Source organism: Pavona decussata, unplaced genomic scaffold (assembly GCF_977016875.1).
Source record: "Pavona decussata unplaced genomic scaffold, jaPavDecu1.1 SCAFFOLD_105, whole genome shotgun sequence".
Taxonomy (NCBI): Eukaryota; Metazoa; Cnidaria; class Anthozoa; order Scleractinia; family Agariciidae; genus Pavona; species Pavona decussata.
The window spans coordinates 2,446,547-2,469,419 of record NW_028145519.1 but is presented as its reverse complement, the minus strand read 5'-3'; the positions used below and the strand labels follow the sequence as shown (position 1 = coordinate 2,469,419).

The 22,873-nt window shown below is 39.0% G+C and overlaps 2 protein-coding genes across 2 annotated transcripts; both read left to right on the top strand.

Moving 5' to 3' along the window:
* The first annotated feature begins 1,818 nt into the window (after nucleotides 1-1,818).
* On the top strand, nucleotides 1,819-6,165 carry LOC146471395 (uncharacterized). Its single transcript, XM_085121019.1, has 4 exons — nucleotides 1,819-1,875; nucleotides 1,997-2,088; nucleotides 4,552-4,641; nucleotides 5,493-6,165. The coding sequence occupies exons 2-4, from the start codon at nucleotides 2,001-2,003 to the stop codon at nucleotides 6,074-6,076; spliced, it is 762 nt and encodes a 253-aa protein (XP_084977145.1). The 5' UTR covers nucleotides 1,819-1,875; nucleotides 1,997-2,000; the 3' UTR covers nucleotides 6,077-6,165.
* Nucleotides 6,166-13,714: 7,549 nt separating this feature from the next.
* LOC146471394 (uncharacterized) lies at nucleotides 13,715-16,612 on the top strand. The gene is made up of 3 exons (XM_085121020.1): nucleotides 13,715-13,796; nucleotides 14,117-14,191; nucleotides 16,145-16,612. Exons 2-3 carry the CDS (start codon nucleotides 14,122-14,124, stop codon nucleotides 16,543-16,545), a joined length of 471 nt encoding a protein of 156 aa, XP_084977146.1. The 5' UTR covers nucleotides 13,715-13,796; nucleotides 14,117-14,121; the 3' UTR covers nucleotides 16,546-16,612.
* Nucleotides 16,613-22,873: the final 6,261 nt, after the last annotated feature.

Genomic DNA, 22,873 nt, shown 5'->3' with positions numbered 1-22,873 from the left:
ATCTTTTGACGGCCCCGTAAACACTGTGTCAAAACTTATAAACAGGACAGTCTATTCTTTAATGTGTCTTTAGTTTCATTCGAAGGAGTACCCTACGATATACTTTCCACTAAAATATTTTACACGTGGGACACAGACATAAATGCGAGCATTTTGGCTAGCAGACATGCGCAAATATCTAACTGTTTTAAAACAATTCGCCCACATGTTGGGAAAGGTATGCAAAGCGTTCTTTGTCGGCCCATTGAAAATGTAGGTACGTTTTCTTGTTTGAAACGGCAGAAGGCTTTAACCAATGTTGCTTTATGTTTTATGAACTGCCGTGTAGTTTTATTATGATCAATTATTATTATTTTATTTTATTATGATCAATTATGTTGGCAATGTAAAATCTAATGAATGGTGAAATGAAGTACATTTTATTCATTTGTCAATGAGGCCGGTGCCTCGTTTTGCTATTGGACATACGTTCTGCGCATCTCGGGGTGGTCCAAGAAACTCGAATTTCTTTAGGGCTTTACCTTCTAAAACAGAAATATTTTTGTACGGCCTGTGACTACAAAATACCTCAGTAGTAGTAGGAAGTACCGTCTTTTGAAAGCTTTATATCCATCGCCGCCTCTGGTACAGTCGAGCAATTGCAAGCAGACTTCAGGATTCACAGTTTATCTAATTAAGCTATCCAACTAGTTGATGCTTTACTTTCTGTAGACCAAAAGACCTGGAGGAAGCTGTTCTCACGTTTTAGTTACTAAAGAAGTCTTTAATAAGTGAACGAAATTTGATTACCTAAAAGTTTCCTCAAACAAAGATTTAGAGCGAGAAAGTGAAAGATGAAATCCCAGGTTTCAAAAACGGCAGTTAGAAAAAGAATTAATTTTTGAACACTATGCCAGTTCAGCCTGTCAATTTTACCCCGGGTGGTACGTTTCATCCACAGCTGGTACTTTCGGCAGTATTGGAAGTAAATATTAGCAAAACAAAATTGAGCTTTAACTTTGCATTCACATTAATCACATTCTTTCACATCCTTGCCGGACGTAACATCTTCATAAAGCAAATGAAATCGCCATCATTGTCAATAGCTTTGTTGAAGCCTTGCATTTAAAGATGTCAGCCATTTCTAAGAAAACTCCGACGTTGTTTGTGAATCAGAGTAATATTATCGGGGAAGTCGCCTCGATTAAATAGTCCAAGAAGAATCATCGGCCTTCGTGATCTATCGCGGCCGTCGCCCTGCATATAGCTCACTGCAGAAGGGAGGGGGGACTGAGAAAAGTCAGGTTTAAACTATTGACCCTTTTAGCCTGATTCATAAATAACAGTGGCACTGAATCGTCAGTCAAGTGTACACGCTGTCTTTCCTTGGTTTATTCCAATTTGAGTCGTGTTATGTGATTATATAATCTTAGAACTGATGAAACAGTGAAAAACCTACTACAAGGTTTTTCTTCCCCATGAAATCGTCCGTTTCCCTTTATTTTGGAAAAATGAATGTGAATTTGATTTCAGATTTGGAGTAAGGCACTTTAAATGTCTGTGCTTAAGTTGGCTAAGCTTTTCATATAACCTTAAAGTTTAAATAGGCAATGCCTGTGAATTCAATTTAAATCTGTTCCAACAACTAAATATACAATTTGTTTTTCACAATCAATGCTTTTACTTATTTAATTTTTCAGTGCTGTAGTCATGGATATCCTATTTTCAGAAAGTTAAGATTTAAGATTAGCTGAAGGTAACCAAGACGACATTGGAGAAATAAGGTAATTTACCTGACGTAAGTCAACTTTTAATTATTCATAGCGGTAACTTAAAAGAATGGAAAAATTGGCCGGAAATTGCGAAGCACTTTACAAGATTGACAGGACCGTAAAGGTAAGAGTAAAATATTTCTAAGAAAAAAAAAAGTTCAATGAAAATTTGAGATGGACGAAATATCAAAAGAGCCAGCATTTAACTTAGAGACTGTATTAAAATTGTCTCTTTCTTTTCACAGAAAAATGAATCTCCGCCTTCTTTTGTGCATCACCTTTCTCACGGCCGCTTTGGTGGCCTCAAGGTCTTTGAAAAACAAGAAAAAGGCTCTCAGTAAGTTAAAAACTTTACGATCAATTTTCACGAAATCGAACATAAGCCCCATTCAGTTATAATTATTAATAAGGTATCAGTCACTTTATGGGACCTTCCTGAGCGCAGGCAGAAAGCAATTGAGGTGGCTCCCTAGGGTTTTCAGATCGCGCGCGCACTGATGATGCGAGCTTTAGTAATGTGCACGAGCGAGCTTACTAAAACTCGTACAAGAAAGCGAACAAGTCAATAATACAGCATTTCAAAGAAAACATTCTCTGAAATAGTTTTGTAAACCGAAATATTGCTGTTCGTGTCTTCAAACATAATCGAGGTTAAATTTCATTTTATTAGTTCGCACAAACAAATCCCCTACTTTAAAGTTCAGACATGCCCAAATAGCAGCCTTGGCGAATTCCTTTATTGTCTGTCAAAATGTAAATTTTCTTCGGTTTTCTCGCGTTTCCTTCGGTGACGGAAATTTCATTCAAATTGGCACAAAGGTTTCAAATAATTTTCTGTTGTCAGGGCTCAATTGTGACAAAAAAATTACAAGTTTTTGCACGGTGACAAAAACTACAAATTTATAAAAAGCAAATAATCTTCTTCCCTTACCTCTACCTTTTTAAGTCTTAAAGGATTTTCTAGTGAGGTTCCATCTACTGTGAAAATTTCAGTGCCAGGTTCTAGTGTGGGCAGTCCTGACTTCTTTCAGGAGAACTTGGTCTAACCTTCAATTTTAAAAAGCATTTAGGCTGAAATCGGCTGAAAAAGATTGTTCACTGAGGAAGTGCCTGGCCTGGTTAATTGAAAACTCCGCGATGAGTCGAGAGTAGTTCCGGGTTTAAGAGCTAAAGGCTGATAATTATATGTATAACGACAGGCACGGTGATATTGGTGTTTTCGTTGCGACTAGTTTATCAGACAATCGAACACTTTAACAGGTGTTTGTGGAATGGTATCAGCTCTTACCAGTTTGTTCTGAGAAATATCTATTGTGTTCCAACAAGTGTCTTTGGCCGGTTCAAGATCTTTATATTCCGGCAGTAATCTTCAAACAAACACATATCGGCGTCGGCAATTGAATGGGTACTTGGAAGTGACAGGTTCTAGTGCAGGCAGTTTTGACTTCTTTCGGGAGGACTTAGAGTAAGCTTGAACTTTAAAAGGCTTTTTGCTTAATGTAGTAACCTGAAATCGACTGAGGAAGATTGATCACATCAAATTGTTCACTGACGAAGTACCTAGCCTGGATAAAAACTCTGCGTTGACTGAGTCAAGAGTTTCGGGTTTTAGAGCACTATGATATGGTGTTTTCGCTGTGACTAGTTTATCAGACGATCGAACATTTCAACAGGTGTTTGTAGACTGGTATCAGCTCTTACCAGTTTGCTCTGAGGAACTTCTTTGTGTTCCAACAAGTGCCTTTTGTCGGTTCAAGATCTTTATGTTCTGGCAGTAATTTTCAAACTCATATCGGCCCCGGTTTATTACGAATTGTTAAACAAAACAGGCTGTCAAATCCATTTTCCATGCCTCGAGAACTCCCTATCCAGTTATTTCTCAAAATTTAATTTTACATTTAAGAAAAGCGGTCATTTAAGGGACATAGATGCTAACACGACATTCTTGAAATCAGAAGCTTTTGAAGGAGAACGCGCGTTAATTAAAAATGGTATTCCATGCAGGAGTTGGTTTCATCTACAGACTGAAAAGTTATAGCCATTTTGTACAACCCAACATGACTACTCAATACCTTTCATTTCAACAGTAATAATTGAAGATTAAGTCAACAGGTTCAAAAAAGTAAGATTCAACCTATACAACCTATACAACATATAAAACAGCACCGGAGAAACGATTTACACATTAGATCTCAGGATCTCGGTGCGGACTTTAATTTAACATTCACAGGCAGCCGATCGAGTTAAAAATGATAACTTAAGATTAGTAGATATCGGCAATTTCAGAAGCAAAATAAAGTCCAATCTCAAGTACTCAGCCGTGATTACAAGGCGAGTCAAAAAGTCGTAAACAATTGTCAATTTTTGACGCATGGTGTCTTGTCCCGCCTCGACTAGCTTTGTGGCTATTTGCGGGACAAGCCCTTTATATAATCTGAATCTGTAAATAAATTGTTATTGTTGTTGTATTGTTGTTGTTGTTGCTGTTGTTGTAAGAGCTTACAAGCCAATCCAAATTTCACTGTCTGATCCGGCTGCTAACTCCCGAGAGAGGCGGTGCTCGAATCAGTGAACCTCTAAACCGGTCCAGTGACGTCACGTCACAGAAGAGACGGCTGAAATTCAGGCTGAGCTCAATTCAGCGACAGGAATTGTCAACGGACGGACCGTTAAGGAGCTACTTGGCGACTGTTTACTTGACCAAACGTGTAAATCATCGCTGTAGTTCCCTCATTCAGTTTATGACACATCTAATCATCAGTCAATTACAAGGACTTTCACTAATGTTTTTCCATCACAGTCCACCGCATTCATCATCACAAAGAAGCACAACACGCAATGGAGAAGAAAGATCAAGTCAAACAAACAGGAAAAGAAGGAGATAACACGTGTAAGTGACGCATAACTTACCAACAACCTCGTAGATAGATTCCACGCTTCCTCATCCGTGAAACTATGTTGTACACTGGCACTGGTCAAGAGGAACGTGGTTTCAAGATGTTTAGTTAATCTCAGGGTAGAAATGTCCTGTACATTTAATGTCATAAGTTTACGGAGCGATTAGACAACGGTTTTAAAACCGGAGAATTTGAATACCGGACAGTTTTTGGCCTTGTTCAATGGATAGAGCAACGGCTATCAAATCCGGAGGTCGTGGTTTCAAACATTTTCTTCTTTGTCTCGTGCGGTCCCCTTTTTCCTTATAAGGGCTAAGTGGGAAATCGATGGGTTAAGAGTTAACCCTCTCATCCATTATTTTTGTCATTAGTGCTAGCAGCACAACATCCATAGTACGTTTTAAAACGCCTCGTTTTTAGTGTGGATAGGTGACAACGGAGACTTTTGAAAACGATTCTATCAATAGCATTACACGAGATCAGTTCCAGTCTTAACCAGAGCATCTATACCAGCATCATCTCAGGTCCCAGACGTTTTCATCGCTTTCGAGCGTTTTGGTGTAGATGAAAACGATACGGAAATGCTAGTGTGGACCAAAATATCTTGCTATGTTTTCGGCGGGATAAAACGGAAACTTGAAAGCACAAACGTCATCAGTGTCATTCCATATATGAGCCTTATAATTCAACTAAGGCTACAGCCAGTCCCGTAGAAGCTGATTCGTAAAACGCAAAATGGTGTAGACTAGTTATGGCATCGGAAGATGTCGTAGTCATTAAATATGATATTCTGCGAATGTATGCCAAGCTAAGTAAAGGCAATGGTTACTATTATTTTATCCAGACTCAAAGAGGTGCTGCACAGGGGCACCTTCAAATGCAACTGCATCTTCAAATGCAACTGCACCGTCAGCACCAGGGAGTAACACGACCTCTCCTTCTACAGAACAAGCTACAGGTGGGCTACCAGTCACGGAGCCTCAAAATCAAACTCAAACTTCCCCGCCACCGACACCTCCACCCCAGACAGTAGAGCCTCCAGCACAACCAGGAGTTCCAGCAAGCCCACAACCCGTTCCACCAACACCACCAGTTGCACCATCCGCACAGCCTGGTGCAGTTTCACCAACAGCACCAGTTGCACCACCCGGACAACCGGGTGCAGTCGGATCACCTGGACCACAAGGGGCCCCTGGCGCTCCTGGTTCACAAGGGCCCCCTGGAGCTCCTGGTTCACTAGGGGCCCCTGGAGCTCCTGGAGCAAAGGGGCCACCTGCACAACCGGCTGCACCAGGGGGAAAAGGACCTTCTGGAGGAGCTTGTCCTCCTGGCGGTAACGTGAGCACCGAAACATCGAAGCTTCCAGGTCCACCAGGTCATGGAATAACAGCAGGTGTCCATGTGGTAGTGAAAGCTACTTCTTGTTGACAGAGTAAATTCGAATTTTCTGTGTACCAAAAAAATTAACAAGTACCTTACTAATAAAGCAAATAAATGTAGTGATTTTACCCTTGAAATGGACTATATACTCTATTTATGAATTAGTACAATCTACCCTCATTTTAGAACAAGTAACTGTTTCCTCAGCAAAGCAGTAGGACAGCATAGATTTACTAGACTATGAACACAAGAATTAAGCAATGTTCGAGTACACCGGGGTTTGGAAAAAAAGAAGCCTCCCGCTTTCTCTGTTGTGATATCCCAGCAAACCATTACAAGAATGCTCACTATACCACCATAAGGGCTCTACGATTTTCGCTTCTATTGTTCTTGTTTAAATGACTGCAGTGAGATCCACGGGAAGATCGAAATCATGGTCTTGACTGTAATATCACCGGAATAAATGAAACGAACCACCCAAAACTAAAATCCCTCAAAGGGCATAAGAACCACAGTCGCTAAACAGAAACAAGAAGAGGTCAAATAAACAAGCGAAAACTGCACAGCAAGGGAAACAAAAAATAGTTCGAGTTACGTGTTTTTGTCATTCTTGAATCACGAGTCACTTTGGTGCAACGAGTTTGTTTTTAAGACCTTTTTGATAAGAACGTTTTGTTTTGGGAATTTTAGCCCAAAGTTTAAGAACAACCAATCGCAGAGCCTGTTTCATTCATAACATTACAGGCAATCGTGATCACCAGGAGATCAGCGATCTATTTCAAACTCTGGACTAAACAGAATCTTTTTTCAGAGGCTTTTAGTTCGGGTCATTAAAATGAAGGTAAGAGATTTCGACCGAAAAGAAAACATCTCGAAGAAAAACCTCTGGAACCCAAAGTAGATGCACTTTAAAAAATCCACAGTTTTCCTGCAGGCAGGATACGAAATCGCCTCTTCTCGAATTCCGCTCGCGGCTGTCCAACATCCCACCGGCTACCAAGGCTACTTGCGCGCACGTTGGAAAGATAAGAGTTTTTCTTGATGTTTTTTCTTCTCCTAAGCGTGCACAATGGCCTACCCTTTTTATCCCGTTATTTCAAATAAGCAATTATCCTCTATATGCTTTTTTAGGGGGGACAAATAACGGCAGAAAAGTGAGTCATCCCCAGATAACCGATCTTACTTGTCACTCGCGGGCATAAAGTTATGATTATGATTATGATTATGATTATGATTATGATTATGATTATGATTATGATTATTATTATTTATACATTTAAAGAAAAAACCCATAGAGAATCAACAAAAGGGCACAAGGTCCCTTACAAAGGTCGACCTCCAACGGTCAGTGGACGTAACAGAAAACAGAGTGTGTACAGGCATTCAAAATCACGAGAGGATCCTCTCTTGACGAAATACAATGATCTACAGAAGCGAACACTGTACACAAGGTGAAGACAAAAATAAGAGCAGAAGCGAAGAAAAACAGAGGTTTAAGAATATAATGAATTAAATACAATGGTAGGTAAATAACGAGCGCGTACGCAACGAAGGGGAAAGGTCTAACAAGAACAGAAAAGGGGGTTAAGGGCGGTGGCACAGAGGACAGATTACCCACCATGTACGGATGTTATTAACGTCATAAATGTTCCGCAGTCTATCAAAGAGGAGGGCTTTTAGCCGAAAATTGAAGACAGATGTAGATTCGGATAAATGCAGTTTAATCGGAGGAGAATTCTATAGCGGACAAATCCGAACAAACTAGGATTCACGGAAAGTGGAGGTGCGAACGGGAATCAAGCGAAGTTCTGGGCTAAAAGAACCAGGACGCGTGGAAGAATAAGAAAACTGGACCCATTGGGTAACATCAAGAAAGATCTCACCTTTGAGACAGCGAAAAAGAAAAAAAGAGATCCAAGTATTCAAGAAAGTAGGGAAGAGGCAAGAGCTTAAAGTGGATAAGGCGAGCTTTGTAATCAAGACCCAGACCATCAAGATAAAGCGCGAGGCCCTTCGCTGCACGCGTTCAATGAGACACATCAGGAAGATAAATCCAGCAGGCTGCCCATAACTGGCAAGTATATGTCAGATGGGGACGCACGAGGGCAACAAATAGACAGTGCTGAACAAGTGGAGATAGGTTAGTTGAGCTGTTCCTTCGAAGGAAGCCAAGCATTTTATTGGCTTTAGCCACGATTGTACATGTGGGCTACCCACTTGAGATCTTTAGTAACAACTATTCCGAGATCGCGAAAACGGTAGTTAGATATACGCTGTTGAGAGATTAAACTGTGATGAAACTATTTTGTTGGCGGGATATAGGGTGGTTCTCGCACTTAGCTGGCTAAAAGGTAAGTTCATTAACCAATGCCTAGTGGCTAACACATTGCAAAAAGTCATGTTGCAGGTTTGCAACGTCGTTCTGTAAGTTGATAACATTACACAATAGTGATACTGACAAAATGAACACAAGTAACATTATAGGAAAAGTACTGCTCAAAATATTGGGTTTCCTTGCCAAGAAAATCATCTTTAATTTCTCCTAATGCTTGATACATTCCATGTAAAACTTTCTTTGAAGTCCTGCCTTACCGATGAAATTCGAATTCCTGTTCCCACCAAACATAGCAAAAACAGATCAAGCAGACTCATATTTGAGAGTAAATGTTGAAAGCAATTATGGGAGTATCTCTTGCGGACGGCAACTCTCTTTCTTTTTCAGGCACGGTGACGTTTGTTTTTATCGCCTTTTTGAATTGATACATGCTAGTAAACAGTCACAGATCACAAAAAATTAACTTTTTTAAACTTTTATTTTGAGGAATCGTCTTAATTTGATCTCGCGGTGACGGTGGCGACAGCTGACACGCACGTTACACCACTGGAACTGCACGTGGTGGTTGATATTCCCGAAGTGCGTCTTGATGAAGGCGAGGAAGAAGTGGTAGGAGTTGTCAGGTGAAGTAACAACTCGCACCGACAGTATCCTTGAAAGGCTCCACGCTCAAGAAGAGAAATTTTGCTAAAGAAGTGAGCAACACTCTGGTTCAGGGCTCAAAATACAAAGTCCGTTTGCGATGCTGCCGATGGTGCCTTTGACCCACGGTTCCAAAAACTTCGCCGGAAATTTCTTTGGTCCTTCAGTGTTCGAGCAGACTGAGACTGGTGACGATGTGAATGTTTTTTCTAAGATAGCATGAGCTCTAAGTTAGGGCTTTTATAAAACAAAATTAAACGCCTGAAAAAGCGTACACGTTATTTTTTCCATTGTCTACTGATCGTTTTCCGTCTATTTGTTGTAATTGTTTGAACTGTATATTGTTTATCCATTGCGTCAAATGTCGCAAAGGTTTTATGCCATTTGTTTTCTTTTTGTTGTTGTTGTTGTTGTTGTTGTTGTTGTTGTTGTTGTTGTTGTTTTAGTTTTTTTGTTTTTTCCTTTTTTTATTATTTTTTTTTTCATTTATGTCACAGCACTGTAACGAGGAAGCCTTATTCTGTGAGCCTTTGGTTTATGTATCCTAGGCTATCCTAAGAATTCCTCGCCCCTTTGGGCGTGGTGATATAAATAAAGCATATCAAAGAAATTGGTGACGACACTAAGATATTAAAGGATGTCTGGCCTTTCGTTTTGATCAAAAACACGGTCAATTCTTATAAGAGTGGAGCTGATGGGAGGAAGTACAAGCCGAGATCAGGGAATGGAACGACATTTTTAGGCTACCGACTTCGTGGGGGACAATTTACAGGACAGGCGCCAGGTCGCAGGACACCAAATGACAAACAAAACAAAGCTTTCAAAAATACTTACACTTGTACTTGCACTTTTTCTTCAGGAACTCTCAAATAATTCTTAGGGAAAGTAAGCTCACTTAACCAGTTTGTCAGAGGATGTGAGGAACCGGTACCCCTAATGGATGTATATGTATATATATCTTTTTAAGTATGTGTCAAATAAACCACTTTAATACTGTGGGCACAGGGCATACCTTATTCACGATTTATCTCTGAGTCCTTTCTGCTGCTTATTTTGTTAGCCGGTATTCTTTGAAATCTTATATTTATCCCATAATGCACAGCATATCAAAAGATAAAACAAAAAGTATACGAGAGGTATCTACCTTAAATGAAATTGTAGCTCTCTGCTATAAAATCCTTTAATCAACTTTAATGTCAGTTTACATGACTTTCGTGAAGATGTGTAAATTTTCGTTCTCCTGGTTTTCGGCGTTCGCACTCTTTTCGTCGGAATGATAAAAGAATAGCATGCAAAAAAGCAGGAGTCACCGAGCCTGAGGTAGTAAAGGGCGAATCAACTCTTCCCCCCGAGGAACCATGTGAATAAATTGAAAATTCGAGTCATTAATTTATAAACGCAAAGGCATGTCGCGCAAAGCGAAGGTGTTGACCTGTTCTCAGTTTCGCTTTGTTAAAATTTGTTAAAATTGCGACGTGTTTTGCAAATTGTCTACGATTTAATTTGCCTTTTGTGGGATTTCAGGTTATTGTAAGAACACAGTCTAAAAGTACTAGTCCTTTAAACATTTGAGAAAATGTCTCGTTAAACATTTCCCATATGATTTACAGGTTCGAAAATCAGTTGCTTTCAGCATCGTTAAGAATGAAAAAGAGCTATTGTAATTTGAAACACGTCAAAACTCTAACAAATTTGCCGCGAGGTCAAGAACAACGACTCGAGATGGCCAGTTCCTGGTGAGCTGATCTCAGTCCTATTGTTAGAGGATGCTTCTCGTCTTCTCTACAGGTGTCAATAATCCCATTAAAGCTCGATGACTCCGAAATTCTGTTTGTCGCTGTTTCTTGCATTGAAAGTTTTGGCAGGTTGTGCGTCCATTTTGAATTCCAAGTCAGTGTCTCCTGGACCAACTTGGCTGAACATTCAGGGGTACCTAATGGATAGCTTTGGTCAAATATCTGTTCGGAAAGACATTATCCGCCTCAGAAAGTCGGATTAAACTGTGAAGAAAAAATCACGTTCTCTTTAGCGAAAGTTTCGCAACGCTGAAAAATTAATCCCTTTTGTTTACTGAGGGGCAAATACGTCGTTCTGAAAATACGAAAAAGGGTCATTGGCATTTTCGGAAAGCCAGCAGTAGCTCTTAAATTCAAGGAAAACGATCCCGTCCCCTCACATTTTCGGTAATTTCAAAATTTTCAGCTAAAGAATCCTAACAGACCAAAATTGTGTAGTTTACACAAATGCGCCTTTCAAAAGACCGTAGATAATTGTCATAAAACATCGCTTCTGAAAAATTCATGAATTGGAAACGTTTGGCACCAGGAAAAGGATTTGGAGGGATGTAGCTGTGCCAGAAAGCGTCCAGTCGTGTTTTGAACTTTCCATACATTTCCCTGTATTTTCTTCCCGCGAACTATTATTAATAGCAGTCCACGGCTGGTTCGCTATAGAGAAATGTATGGAAAGTTCAAAACACAACTGGACGCTTTCTGACACAGCTACATCCCTCCAATTTTTTTCTTAAAATCCTTTTCCTAATACCAAAAGTTTCCAATTCATGAATTTTTCAGAAGAGATGTTTTATGAAAATTATTTGACATCGGATTTTAATACAAACACTGTTATTTCAAGCCTGTTTGCCTACTCGTCAAAATGGCGTCGAAAACCATGATAAGGCCTATTTCACGTTCTACAGTAGTTCTAGAGAAAAGAAATGCACGCAATTTCGTCGAGTTTCGTACTTTGTCTCTTCGAAATTTGGACATAGCTTCCACAAAATGCCAGGGAATAAGAATAAATTTTACCTGTAAGATTACCTCGTAGAGCATTTGTTTATAGAACAGACACCAGATTAAGTGATATGTGCATTTGCAAACATAAGTTGCACAGTTCACTGGGCTGTGATGAGCTGACATTCATTTCTAAATTAGGTAGCTACGATCGAACGCAACACTGCTTAATCGAATGTTTGACTTTATCAACAGCGTTGATAAGGTAATCTGGCCACCATACAGCGTTTCGAGTGCTGGCGTTCGGAGCGTCAGACCTTTGTCAGAGAGACGAAATGTTGTTGAAAAAACCAAACATTCATCTCTACTCCCCACCGACGCAACACCGCAGTTTCGAAAGAAACTAACCCCCTTATCCATTTACTGCTTTATCGACACTGGCATTTCCGCCTCCTCGTTTTAAGGCAGCCATTTAAGCTCCGAACGTTGTATGTGAAATAAATGTAATGTTATATTTTAAGCCTGGTGAATGAAGGATAGAATTTCGTTTGTTTGTTTGATTGTTCGTTGTTTGTTTGTTTCCGTCAGAACGTTATAGCAAAAGTCCGGGTATGCTTATAACAATTAGTGTGATTAAAATTCCGAGACGAATTGAATCACTAGTTTTAAGCAATAAGCCTTCTTTTAGAATAGCAACGGACTCTAAGCTTCCATGAAGTAACTTTTGATGGATTAAAAGGAATTTCATTTGAAAAGTAAAACATTTTATTCAAGACAAACTTTAAATTCACAGTAAAAAGCATTTCGAAGGAAGTGTAGGTCGTTTTTGGCATTCCAATGTACACGGTCCAGTGAACCACAAAATTTTTCACAATTCAAAAGCAATTCATTCCAAATATATTACAAACAAACAATGCATATCATTTGGGAAATGCTGCTCAACAGGTTCGAGTCACTAGACCACCATAATCTGATTTGGAATCCTTTAAAATCTATTCCCAGTCAAATATTGAACGTGCGACGTTAGAATCAATGCCTTTTTTTGGGCAAAATTCCGAAATGTGAAACTTCAACTAAAAGGTACCGAAGAAGACTTTTTCCTCTGGTGTTGCTCGTTATGCTGTAAAAGGTGGCTGCAATAAAGTCCTATATTGCAACAATTAAAATAAAACAACCAAACAGGACTTTCCTCGACTGTGGTGTTTTTATTACGCTGTACAAAATTAAAAATGGTTGTATTGTCTGAGACTGTGAATAAAAGCTACCATATTTTCCATATTTGTTGTTTGGCTCTTTTATGAAGAGAAGGGTTGGTTACCTTTTCAGACGATTCCCGCCCAAGAAACACCCGTTATTGATACCTTCCAACCTCCTTATTTGAATAACCAATTTTTGGCCAGCCGATTTGAAACTGACCCTTTTATCGCCCAGGCAGGTCGTCAAGTAACTGGGTCGGAATCTTGCCGATAAGTCATAACACAAGGAGCTGCCATCGGACTCGGCTTTACACCGTAGTCATTTCAAATTATTGGCGTTATCAATTGATGCTGTTAACTTTGTCTAAAGTGGTGAATGTTATTACTTGATAGTTTGTCTTTTGGAAGTTGATATTATTTAAAACAAACTAGCTCTATCATTTCACATTTCAATAATATTTGCTCTTTACTAAGCGGCCTTTCAAGCAACTATCTGCTGTCTTTAGATAGTCACTGACCGTCTTGAAAGAGACGGCTTCTCAAGTTCCTCCGACCAAAACGGAAGAGAGAGACAGAGGTACATGAAAACATAAAACAATATACATTTACATTTAAATTTACTCGAAAAAAGCTACAAGTCAAGCGTGTGATATTAGCGTATTCGAATGGACTTTTCAGTGTCAGCTAACGAAGCGTTTTAATCACCTGGTGTCACCAGCTAATTGCACAACTCTCGTCCAATCGCAATCAAACACCGCAAACAAAGGCAATTAAAATTGATTACCTTCAAATCGGTAAATAGTTGTGTCTCCCAGGATAAGGCCACATCGCACTCAGTGTTTTTGTCAGGATAGAGAACAGAGGTAAGTTTTCTAGGTCCTATTTTTCGGATGAAGCAATTTCGAAAGATGAAAAATTCTGCTATCGCCTACTTAGACAAAATACTATTAAATCGTAGTCAAAACATCGCCTTTATTTTTATTTACAATATCTCGGTTTTTCTTTCATCTTTAACGTGTTGCAAATTTGATGAGATAACCAAATCTTAATTTAACTCACCATTTTAAAGGAGAATCATTTTACATGTTTTGGTCTTTTTTTAGTCAAGTTATGATTTTATCCAATTTGTTCAGCTACCTTAATTGTTTATTAAAATAACCTAATTTCTTCACATTTTTTGCAGGCAAGATGCATATGAAAATAGTATTTCTAGTTGTATTTGCGTTTTTGTGCTATGCACAAGCTAAATCAACCAAAGGTAAGACTTTTGTAACTTATTTGTGGCGCATTTACTCTAACATTGATCAAAATTTCTCTCGGGAAATAACTTTCTCTGAAACGTTTGTCGGAGTAGTTTTGTATAGATGGAATTTTTCACGAGCCTCAGGCTGGGTTAATTAAGTTAATTTGCCTCACGCCTTGTGTCAACTGTAATCGTAGAAATGAAGGTAACAGTCATGATCACTGACAAAACAACAAATTAGGGAGAGATTAACGTAAAACTCTTTATCTGATTTTTCATAGAAAGGAAATTTTCTCTCTTATAACTTGACGATAATCATTGTCTTAATTAATTTATTTATTTGGTTGTTTTTTGAAGTTTTCTTATCATCTTACCGCGAGACTTAAAATCTCATTTTATTTAAATGATATCTTTATATAATAGTAACTTGTCTCAGTTACTCCCACGTTGGAGTTAACAGTAAAACCAATAGGCGTGCTACAACTGAATGTTGAACCTTGTCCACACGGACAATTAAGCTGCACAGGTGGCCGTATAGCAAAATAGTTTTTTCTACTGGTTCTTTAACAATCTCTTTTTTTTTCTTTGATGTTACTTGATTTAAAAAAACCGAGACACAGGTATCTGTAAAAACGTTGAAACCCAGAAGGTTCTACTACAAAATTTTAAAACGGAAGAAAGTTGGCACTTTTAAATAAAAGAGCCCGTTAGTTTTCACAAAAATATGGACATTTTTTAGACTGTCGGGTTTTCTCCAGTGACTTGTGGCAGTGAAAATGGAAGTGGAAAATCTTCGTTGCCATTAGTTAGCTTTCTAAAAGTTTTATAAAATGATTCCAATTTAAACCTATTTTTAGTCACCTGCTGAAAGTAAACATGCATTTTTCTATTGCCTAATTCGGTTTCTTTCCTACAGTCTTCCGCTTAGCATGAGAGACATATACACTTCGCGAAATGATGCTAGCTTTGTGACTTAGGAAGATTTAAATCATCTCGAAGGATCCCGGTCTTCGCCTTTTACGAACAAAGTTCACAGAAAAATCACCAAATGCATATAATCATTCCAAAGCAGTCGGTCTACAAGTTGTTTTGAACTGTTCGTTTCACCGACTAAAGTCTAGAAGTGGTAATTTTCAAGACGTGAAGTTGTATTCAGTGGATAACATTTCCATTAATTATGGATGAAGGGGTTACTTTCTTTGGTGCTGAGTCGGTAGGGAGTAGAACCCAATGTCTGGCTTATCAACAGAGTTGATAACTGAAGGTAAATTGGCCACCGGAAAGAGATTCGAGTGCTGACGTTTCGAGCGTTAGCCCTTCGTCAGAGCGAATCTAGCAAACGCTCGAAACCTCAGCACTCGAATCTCTTTGTGGTGGTCAATTTACCTTTAGTGAACACCTCTGTTGCCATAAATTAGTTCGGTTTACACATGAATTTAATGCACCCCATATTTAAGCCCTTTATAGACTCATGATTTGGGTGATTTTTCCTAAAATAGAAAAAAAACGCCTAAATAATATCTGTTTGTTTAAAATTTCAAGCCAATGAAGAGTTTTTGTGAAGGACAGAGTTATATAAGGGGGCGCCAGTTTTCTTTTTTCTTTTTTTTTTGTTTTTGTTTTGTTCTGTTTTTGTTTTTGTTTTTTTGTTTTTTTGTTTTTGTTTTTGTTTTTGTTGTTGTTGTTGTTGTTTTTTTTTTCCTTTTGGCTCGAAAGGACCAGTGCAAGGAATTGTTTTTCCCTTTTTGTCCTTTTTTTTAACCCTCAACCAACCAAATCCATGTCATTGCCGTGAAATTGAAAACAGTTAAAGGAGCAACCAAGAAGTTAGGGCGATTTCTACTATCAGCTATAAATCATAGACTCAAGAAATGAAAACTTAATCGTCAATATTTGGATCAAAACCACTCACCAAGACTGATCTTCAAATGATAATAACTCACAGTAATATTTTGTTGATTTTATCAGGATCTAAGCGGTGTTGCCCGTGTTGTCCCCCACCTCCTCCACCGCCACCACCAGTGCAGCAGATATCCGGACCAATGGGACCAATAGGACCACCCGGTTGCTCTGGACCTCCAGGATCTCCTGGATGCCCCGGTTGGAAAGGATGCGCAGGCCCCATGGGTCTCCCAGGACCACCAGGCCCCGGCGGCCCTATCGGTGCACCCGGACCAATGGGACTGAAAGGTTGCCCCGGAAATCCTGGTCTCCCAGGATGCCCTGGACTCAAAGGATGCCCCGGATGTGCAGGACCCCCCGGACCACCCGGAGCTCCTGGACCGCAAGGACTTTCCGGAGCCCCTGCCCCTGCTCCATGCCCAAATCCTCCACCAGCACCATGCTGCCCTGCTCCTGCATGCTGCTAGTGAATGGCTTGTTTCATCCATTGATTAATTAAATCTGTGCTTTTAATAAACTCCACTTTTGGAAACAAACTGAATTCTTGTAGTTGCTTTAATGTAAGGCCCATGATCGGGCAGACGAAGGCATTCTTGAGATGTAATAAGGATACTCTCATTCATTTCCCTATACAATTCTACCGTTTTTTAAAACGGTTTTTAAAAGTTCTTTCTCAGCAAAACATATATCAACTCCAGGTGTTTGGTTCAGGTAAACTATACCTAGCGAAAGAACCAGTTTATTCTCATTTTAACGAAAAGAAAAGCTCCATCTCAAAAACACTTTTAAATAAATGGCCTTCTAAGTACATCTGATCTCTATAATTCATCTACCTCTTCACACTGGAAAAATAAACATCTTTCACACATTTATATCATAATGTTTTTTTCTATTTCATGCACCTGCTGCCGGAAGACGATGGTTAAAGAGGAACTTTAAAACTTGGTTAAATCCCTCCTGTTGTCAAATCCCTACTGATACTAAAGAGAAACTTTCACAGAAAACACGTGATTAAAGGAGTCTTCTGCCCACGTGAATAACTTACTTGTCACAGGCAACGATAACTAAACGGCGAGTCAATATACAGTCAACTCTCTCGTAAGCGACCACCCTTGGGGCACGACAAAGTGGTCGCTTACGGGAGGTGGTCGCTGGCGGGAAAGATAACAAAATAAGCCTAATACTGGATTGATGAATTAATTACCTCAAAATATTATCCTAGCAGCTAAAATTAGGCAAATAGAAACTAACCGCCGACCGGTTAGCTCAGTTGGTAGAGTGCCGGACTACCGTGCGGGAGGTCGCGGGTTCAAGCCCCGGCCGGACCACCACTCAGGATCTTTAAATCACTGAGGAGAAACTGCTGCCTTTGCTCTGACATCTGCAAATGGTTAGACTTTCTAGTCTTCTCGGATAAGGAAGATAAACCGTAGGCCCCGTCTCACAAACCTTGTTTGTAAATAACTCTGTGGGACGTTAAAGAACCCACTCACTGTTCGCAAAGAGTAGGGGACGTAGTTCCCAGTGTTGTGGTCTGGTCTTTGTGCGTATATTCCGTATATCCCGAGTCCGCAGTAATTGGCCTTAGCTGTTGCGGTATCCATACTGGTTGTCCATATTGGACAAAGCTAAATAAATTTATTTGATTTTTTTCACATCTATTCATTCTTCTGAGGAAACTTTGTGTAACATTTTGGAACAGATCACTGTAACAATTCCCGTTTACCTACAGATCTAATTATAGCCATCTTCGCTGACTGTAAACTGTCATTATCTGTCAGTAGTCCGGGATAGCGTCATTAAAAATTGAACTTTTGTTACTTCTGAGTAATTGTGATTATGTTGGGTGGTCGCTTACCGGAAGCAGAAAACAAGAGAGAGGTCTAGAAACAGTATTTAACTGAGAAACAAAACGGTTGTTTACGAAGTGGTCGCTTACGGGAGGTGGTCGCTTACGAGAAGTGGTCGCTATGAGAGAGTTGACTGTATCATGTTCCATTTATATTCCTTATAAAAATTAGGCGTGTGTCGGTGAATTCGAATCATGCGTCGGTTAAATTATTTCTATGATACTTCACTGGATCGAGTCTCCCGTGTATCAGTCACGGACATCTTGTATGGATTGTATCGCTTACTGTCCTTACTAGTACTGTTTGAGTGAATTTGTATCTATTTTATCTCAGTCATGCATGGAAAGCCAAAGACACTCAAGAGATCGGAAGTCGAAGTTTATCCACACGTTAAGTTGCGCGACTACACATTTAGCCAAGTATAATTATCAAAAACGTATATTTTCAGCGTATTTTAATGATGAAACAAAAGTTCCTCGCTCAGTATAAAGGATATTCTTATTTACGCTCACTTAAAAAATGGGATAGACATCACAACTTCCCGCGATGTGAAAATAATCTGTTCATACGCAATTTTTACAAACCGTGTTTAGGTTAAAAACGCACTTTGATGGACTATTCCAAGCGAAACTTATAAATGTAGCTACAACATCATTTAAATAAACTGAATTCCAAGTTAAACGTTTAAATTTGAAAAAGGTACAAGTTTTTGTCCTAATCTAGTGATACTTAAACTCCTGGTACATTTGCATAGCTGAGCCGAAAGTATTTTCATGTTATTTGAACCGTTGTGAGTTGAACACCAGTACTCCAAAGCACGTGGAAGCGAAATATTATTCGCAAAAATTTGGCTGAAAACCTTTGGCGAGGAACAATTGAGTGTTATCCAATTCAAGACAATTTTACTTCTGATATCTATTATGACGCGTGAAGTTGACCTTCAGCTGTGTGTGGTGCAATACACACCGATGCACTTACAGAACATGATTCCATCCATTGATGTTCATACATGGTACACGCGCGATTTATTGGTTCAATGTTTCAACTGCAAACGTGAAAAGAGGGCATTTTCTACGCCCACATTTCACTATAAACCGCAACGCCAGAATGGCACATTACTTAATCTAGCCAAACTTCAGGTTACCGCTTATCCTCAATGTCAAAATATTTTACTAAGTTTGCAACCATCTTCGCAAGAAATATGATTTTACATTAGACATTCCAAATACTAATAAACAGTCCACTGCAGACACAACAGGACAACCCGACAACAAGATGAGAACACTATGAATCTTCTTTCAGTGTATACGTACAACACGGCAACTCGAGTTCCTGAATCTACATCACATAACGTCACATGCTTCGTATGGCGAGCCCAGTCGGCCTTCCTTCCAAAAGTTTTTCCTATAAGTTCATTGGGTAATGGGTAGATTCAGGTAAGAAAATTTAATTAACAAATAGATTCCATGTTGCCGTGCGTCTGTTTGGCAATAGATCACAGATGACGTCAAAATGTGGCAAGAAAGAAAAAGTGGCACACGAGGCGCAGCTGAGTATGTCACTGATGTTCTTACCACATTTTGACGTCTTCTGTGATTTTTTACTGAACAGACGCACGGCAACATGGAATCTATTTGTTTTATATAATAAAGATCGAAGCAAAAGTTGTTAATGGTGACGTCATGTATGCGTCTGTCCTCCAATAGATCAAAAGTAGGAACCAATCAAATGCGTACAGAATTCAGCTTATTATATTTAGCAATTATTCCATGAGCGCGCGTTGGATATGAGATGGTAAATAGCCAACGAGGCGCGAAGCGCCGAGTTGGGTATAACCAATCTCATATCCAACAAGCGCGAATGGAATAATTGTTTTATTAACTTCTCCGCGTTTGGACATTGCTGTTGAAGTTTACAAAGCGCGCGAAACCTAATGATCACATGACACGCGAAGCGCTTTGCAAACGGAGTTGAATGAAAAATCGAAAGCGAAGAAAATCAGACACAGTCGGACATCTAAAATTCAAGAAACGTTTAAATGTACGAATTGTAACCTTTCTGAGACTAGCATTCAAGTGCTTTTGAAGTTCCAGCTCATCGAGAAGCGTAATAGTTCTGTTGTGCACATTTGAGCAAATGTTCTGCTGTGTGGTGCCGAGCGAAGGAAGAGATCAGGGCAAGGAAGGCTTTTTTCATGCTGAATTGAATTCCTCGCGGACGATTTAAAACACTTGAAGCAAGTCCAAGTGTACGAGGTACAACCTCACTGAGACAAGCATTCAGTGCAAGTTTTTAAACTTCAAGCTTATTTGAGGAGCGTGATGGCTGTGCACATTAGTGCAAATGTTTTGCTGAGTGGTGCCGAGCGACGCAAACGAACATTATGGCCGCCTCTCGTACGGATTTCATAGATGAACCATCTGAAGTCCTCGTAAATTCGTAAAAACATAAAGACAGACATGAAGCTCTTCCTGACAAATTTCTTCGATTGGCCTTAACCTCTTACCGGCAGGATTTGCAAGTCATACTGAAATTTTTGAAGGTAACCCGTTGTTATTGTTGTTGTTATGTGATATTTAAATCGTAAAATCTTGCAATTTTGAAGATTTTAAAGGAAACTTCAGAGATACGTACCATTAAATAGTGAACTTTGTGGCTTTTATTGTTGTTATATTGAGATGGCATTGTTTGGTATTTCTTTCTTTTCCTCTTTTTTATTTTTTACATTTTTCCGAAGAAACTTTCGCTTCCCGCCGAAAAAAACATTTAGCTTAGCGACACCTGGGGCTTTCGTTTTCCATATAAGGTCAAACTACGGTATATGAGCTGATAACCGAGACTTAGTGAACCAATCAGAACGCTAGAAATGCAATATCCGAGGCTGAGAATTTAATAAAACAAAAATAGTTAATGGGCACTTAAGATAAAGTTAAGAAACCATGGGTGTGTAACCTGTTTGTAGAGATGTTGCAGATGTTCACTGAGGTAAACGAACACCTTCAATTCAACTACACTTCTAGATTAATTCAGTTCGCCAAACAGACAGTTGCATAAAAGGTTTTGAAATCACCAGAAAACGCCGTAAGTAGCCAAAAGTTGCGTTTATTTTACAATGAACTGGGCAGTGGACATTGGCTCGTGTTGCGGTCTCCCTATTTAGATCCTAACAACCTAAATTGTTCTTGCTTGTGAATTAAAATTCGCCCAGTTACTTTAAAAACACTTTTCTTTTGGGCCCTAAACGCTTTCTTCCTCAGTATCTGGGGGAAAGGTCCCTTAATGGGCCAAAATTGACTTTTTGGGTGAAAAAATGCAAAACCTTAAGAATTTTGGTAACTTCTCACAACGATTATAGTTTGATGCAAGGCTGATACTACAACTGGTTGTCATGTACAAGTGGTTAATTAAAAGTTTTGCCAACCCACGTTCACAGCTTGTAAACAACAGTCGAAATGGGTGTACAGAAATACATGTGGCATTTCTTACAGCAATGTCCTCGCTTTCCAGTATTTCTGGATTATACAAATTGAAGACTCAACCTTTCCATGAAACTCACAACAAAATAGGACTCGAAATATGCTCTCCTACATGGGAAAAACACAGAAATAGTTTCAAAATGCAGTAGACTGCAACTAGATGTTGGCACGCTTGCTTTAATAGCTTTAATGGAACTGTAAGAAGCGTACAAATCGCCATAATTAGCTATGATCAATTCACAGAAAACTTGTCATAAAGATGCCTCCCGATAATCGCTTCTTTCACTCAACTAGTTAATTTATTACAGCGTCTTGATTTGAGATCAAAGCATCAAAAATAAGAAACAATGAATACATAGCAGCCGTATTATGCAAAGTAATTTATTTGAAATCAACGAACGCTATTTTGTCGTGTTTTATTTGTCCCATTTACCTTGCTCATTCCTTCATAATATATTAGAACGATAGAACGATAGGAATTAGAACGAGGAAGCAATCAATACACTTGGTTAAGGGAAAATCCTTCACCCAGCAGCCTTAATTTAGAACACGTTTTCATATGAGTCGAATGTTTACCTTCCCTCTTGTGTCGAGATGGCAGCTACTGACCAGTCGTTCAGTGGTTTCAGCCGATTTCTCTAGTTTTGTCAGTTTTTCAACTGTTTTCAGGATATCTGTGAATCGTTCTTGCCATTTTCTTGATTTTTGCCACTGTTTCTAAGCGATTTCTTGATTTTTGTCAGTATTTTAAATATTTTTCTCGAGTTTATCAGTGCTTTCAACTCTTTTCCTCATCCTTGTAAGTGATTTCAACCAAATTCTTAATATTTCTCAGTTGTTTTCATCGTTTTTTTTTTTATTTTTGTCAGTGACGTGGTTTCAACCGTTTTTTGTTTTTTTTTTTTTTGTTTTTTTTTGTTTTGTTTTTTAATTTTGACAGCGGTTCAAGCCGTTTTCTAATTTTTTCCCTGTAGTGTCAACCATTATAGTGATTTTTTTCAATGTTCACCACAATTTTCTTTATATTCCTCGGTGATATGAATCATTTTCTTAATTTTTGACAGTTCCAGATCACTACTTCTTGTTAAAAATGTACTCTTATGTTAACCTTCAGGCCAAAGTTTTCCATTAAACGTCTGCTCAATGGCGAAGGCACTAGCAAACAGAGGGAAAAAATACAAAGAGAAAAGGCGTTGAATTGTGCGCATGCCCGAAATCAAATTTCACAGCAATAGCTCTTAATTGAAATCAACGCTTACTAATTCAAGACTGCAAAGCCAGTTTTACACTATTTTGCAGAAGTTTGCTTCAGTGGCGAGTACAAAATGCCATTTGCTGTTCGAAAATGTTTTATTTCTAAAAACGGCTGTGAGTAAATGTGTGGTAGATGTTATTTGTCAAGTATGAGAAATTTCAATGACCTTAGCAAATTGTTAAAACATTTTCACTACTTTTTTCGATAAATTTAT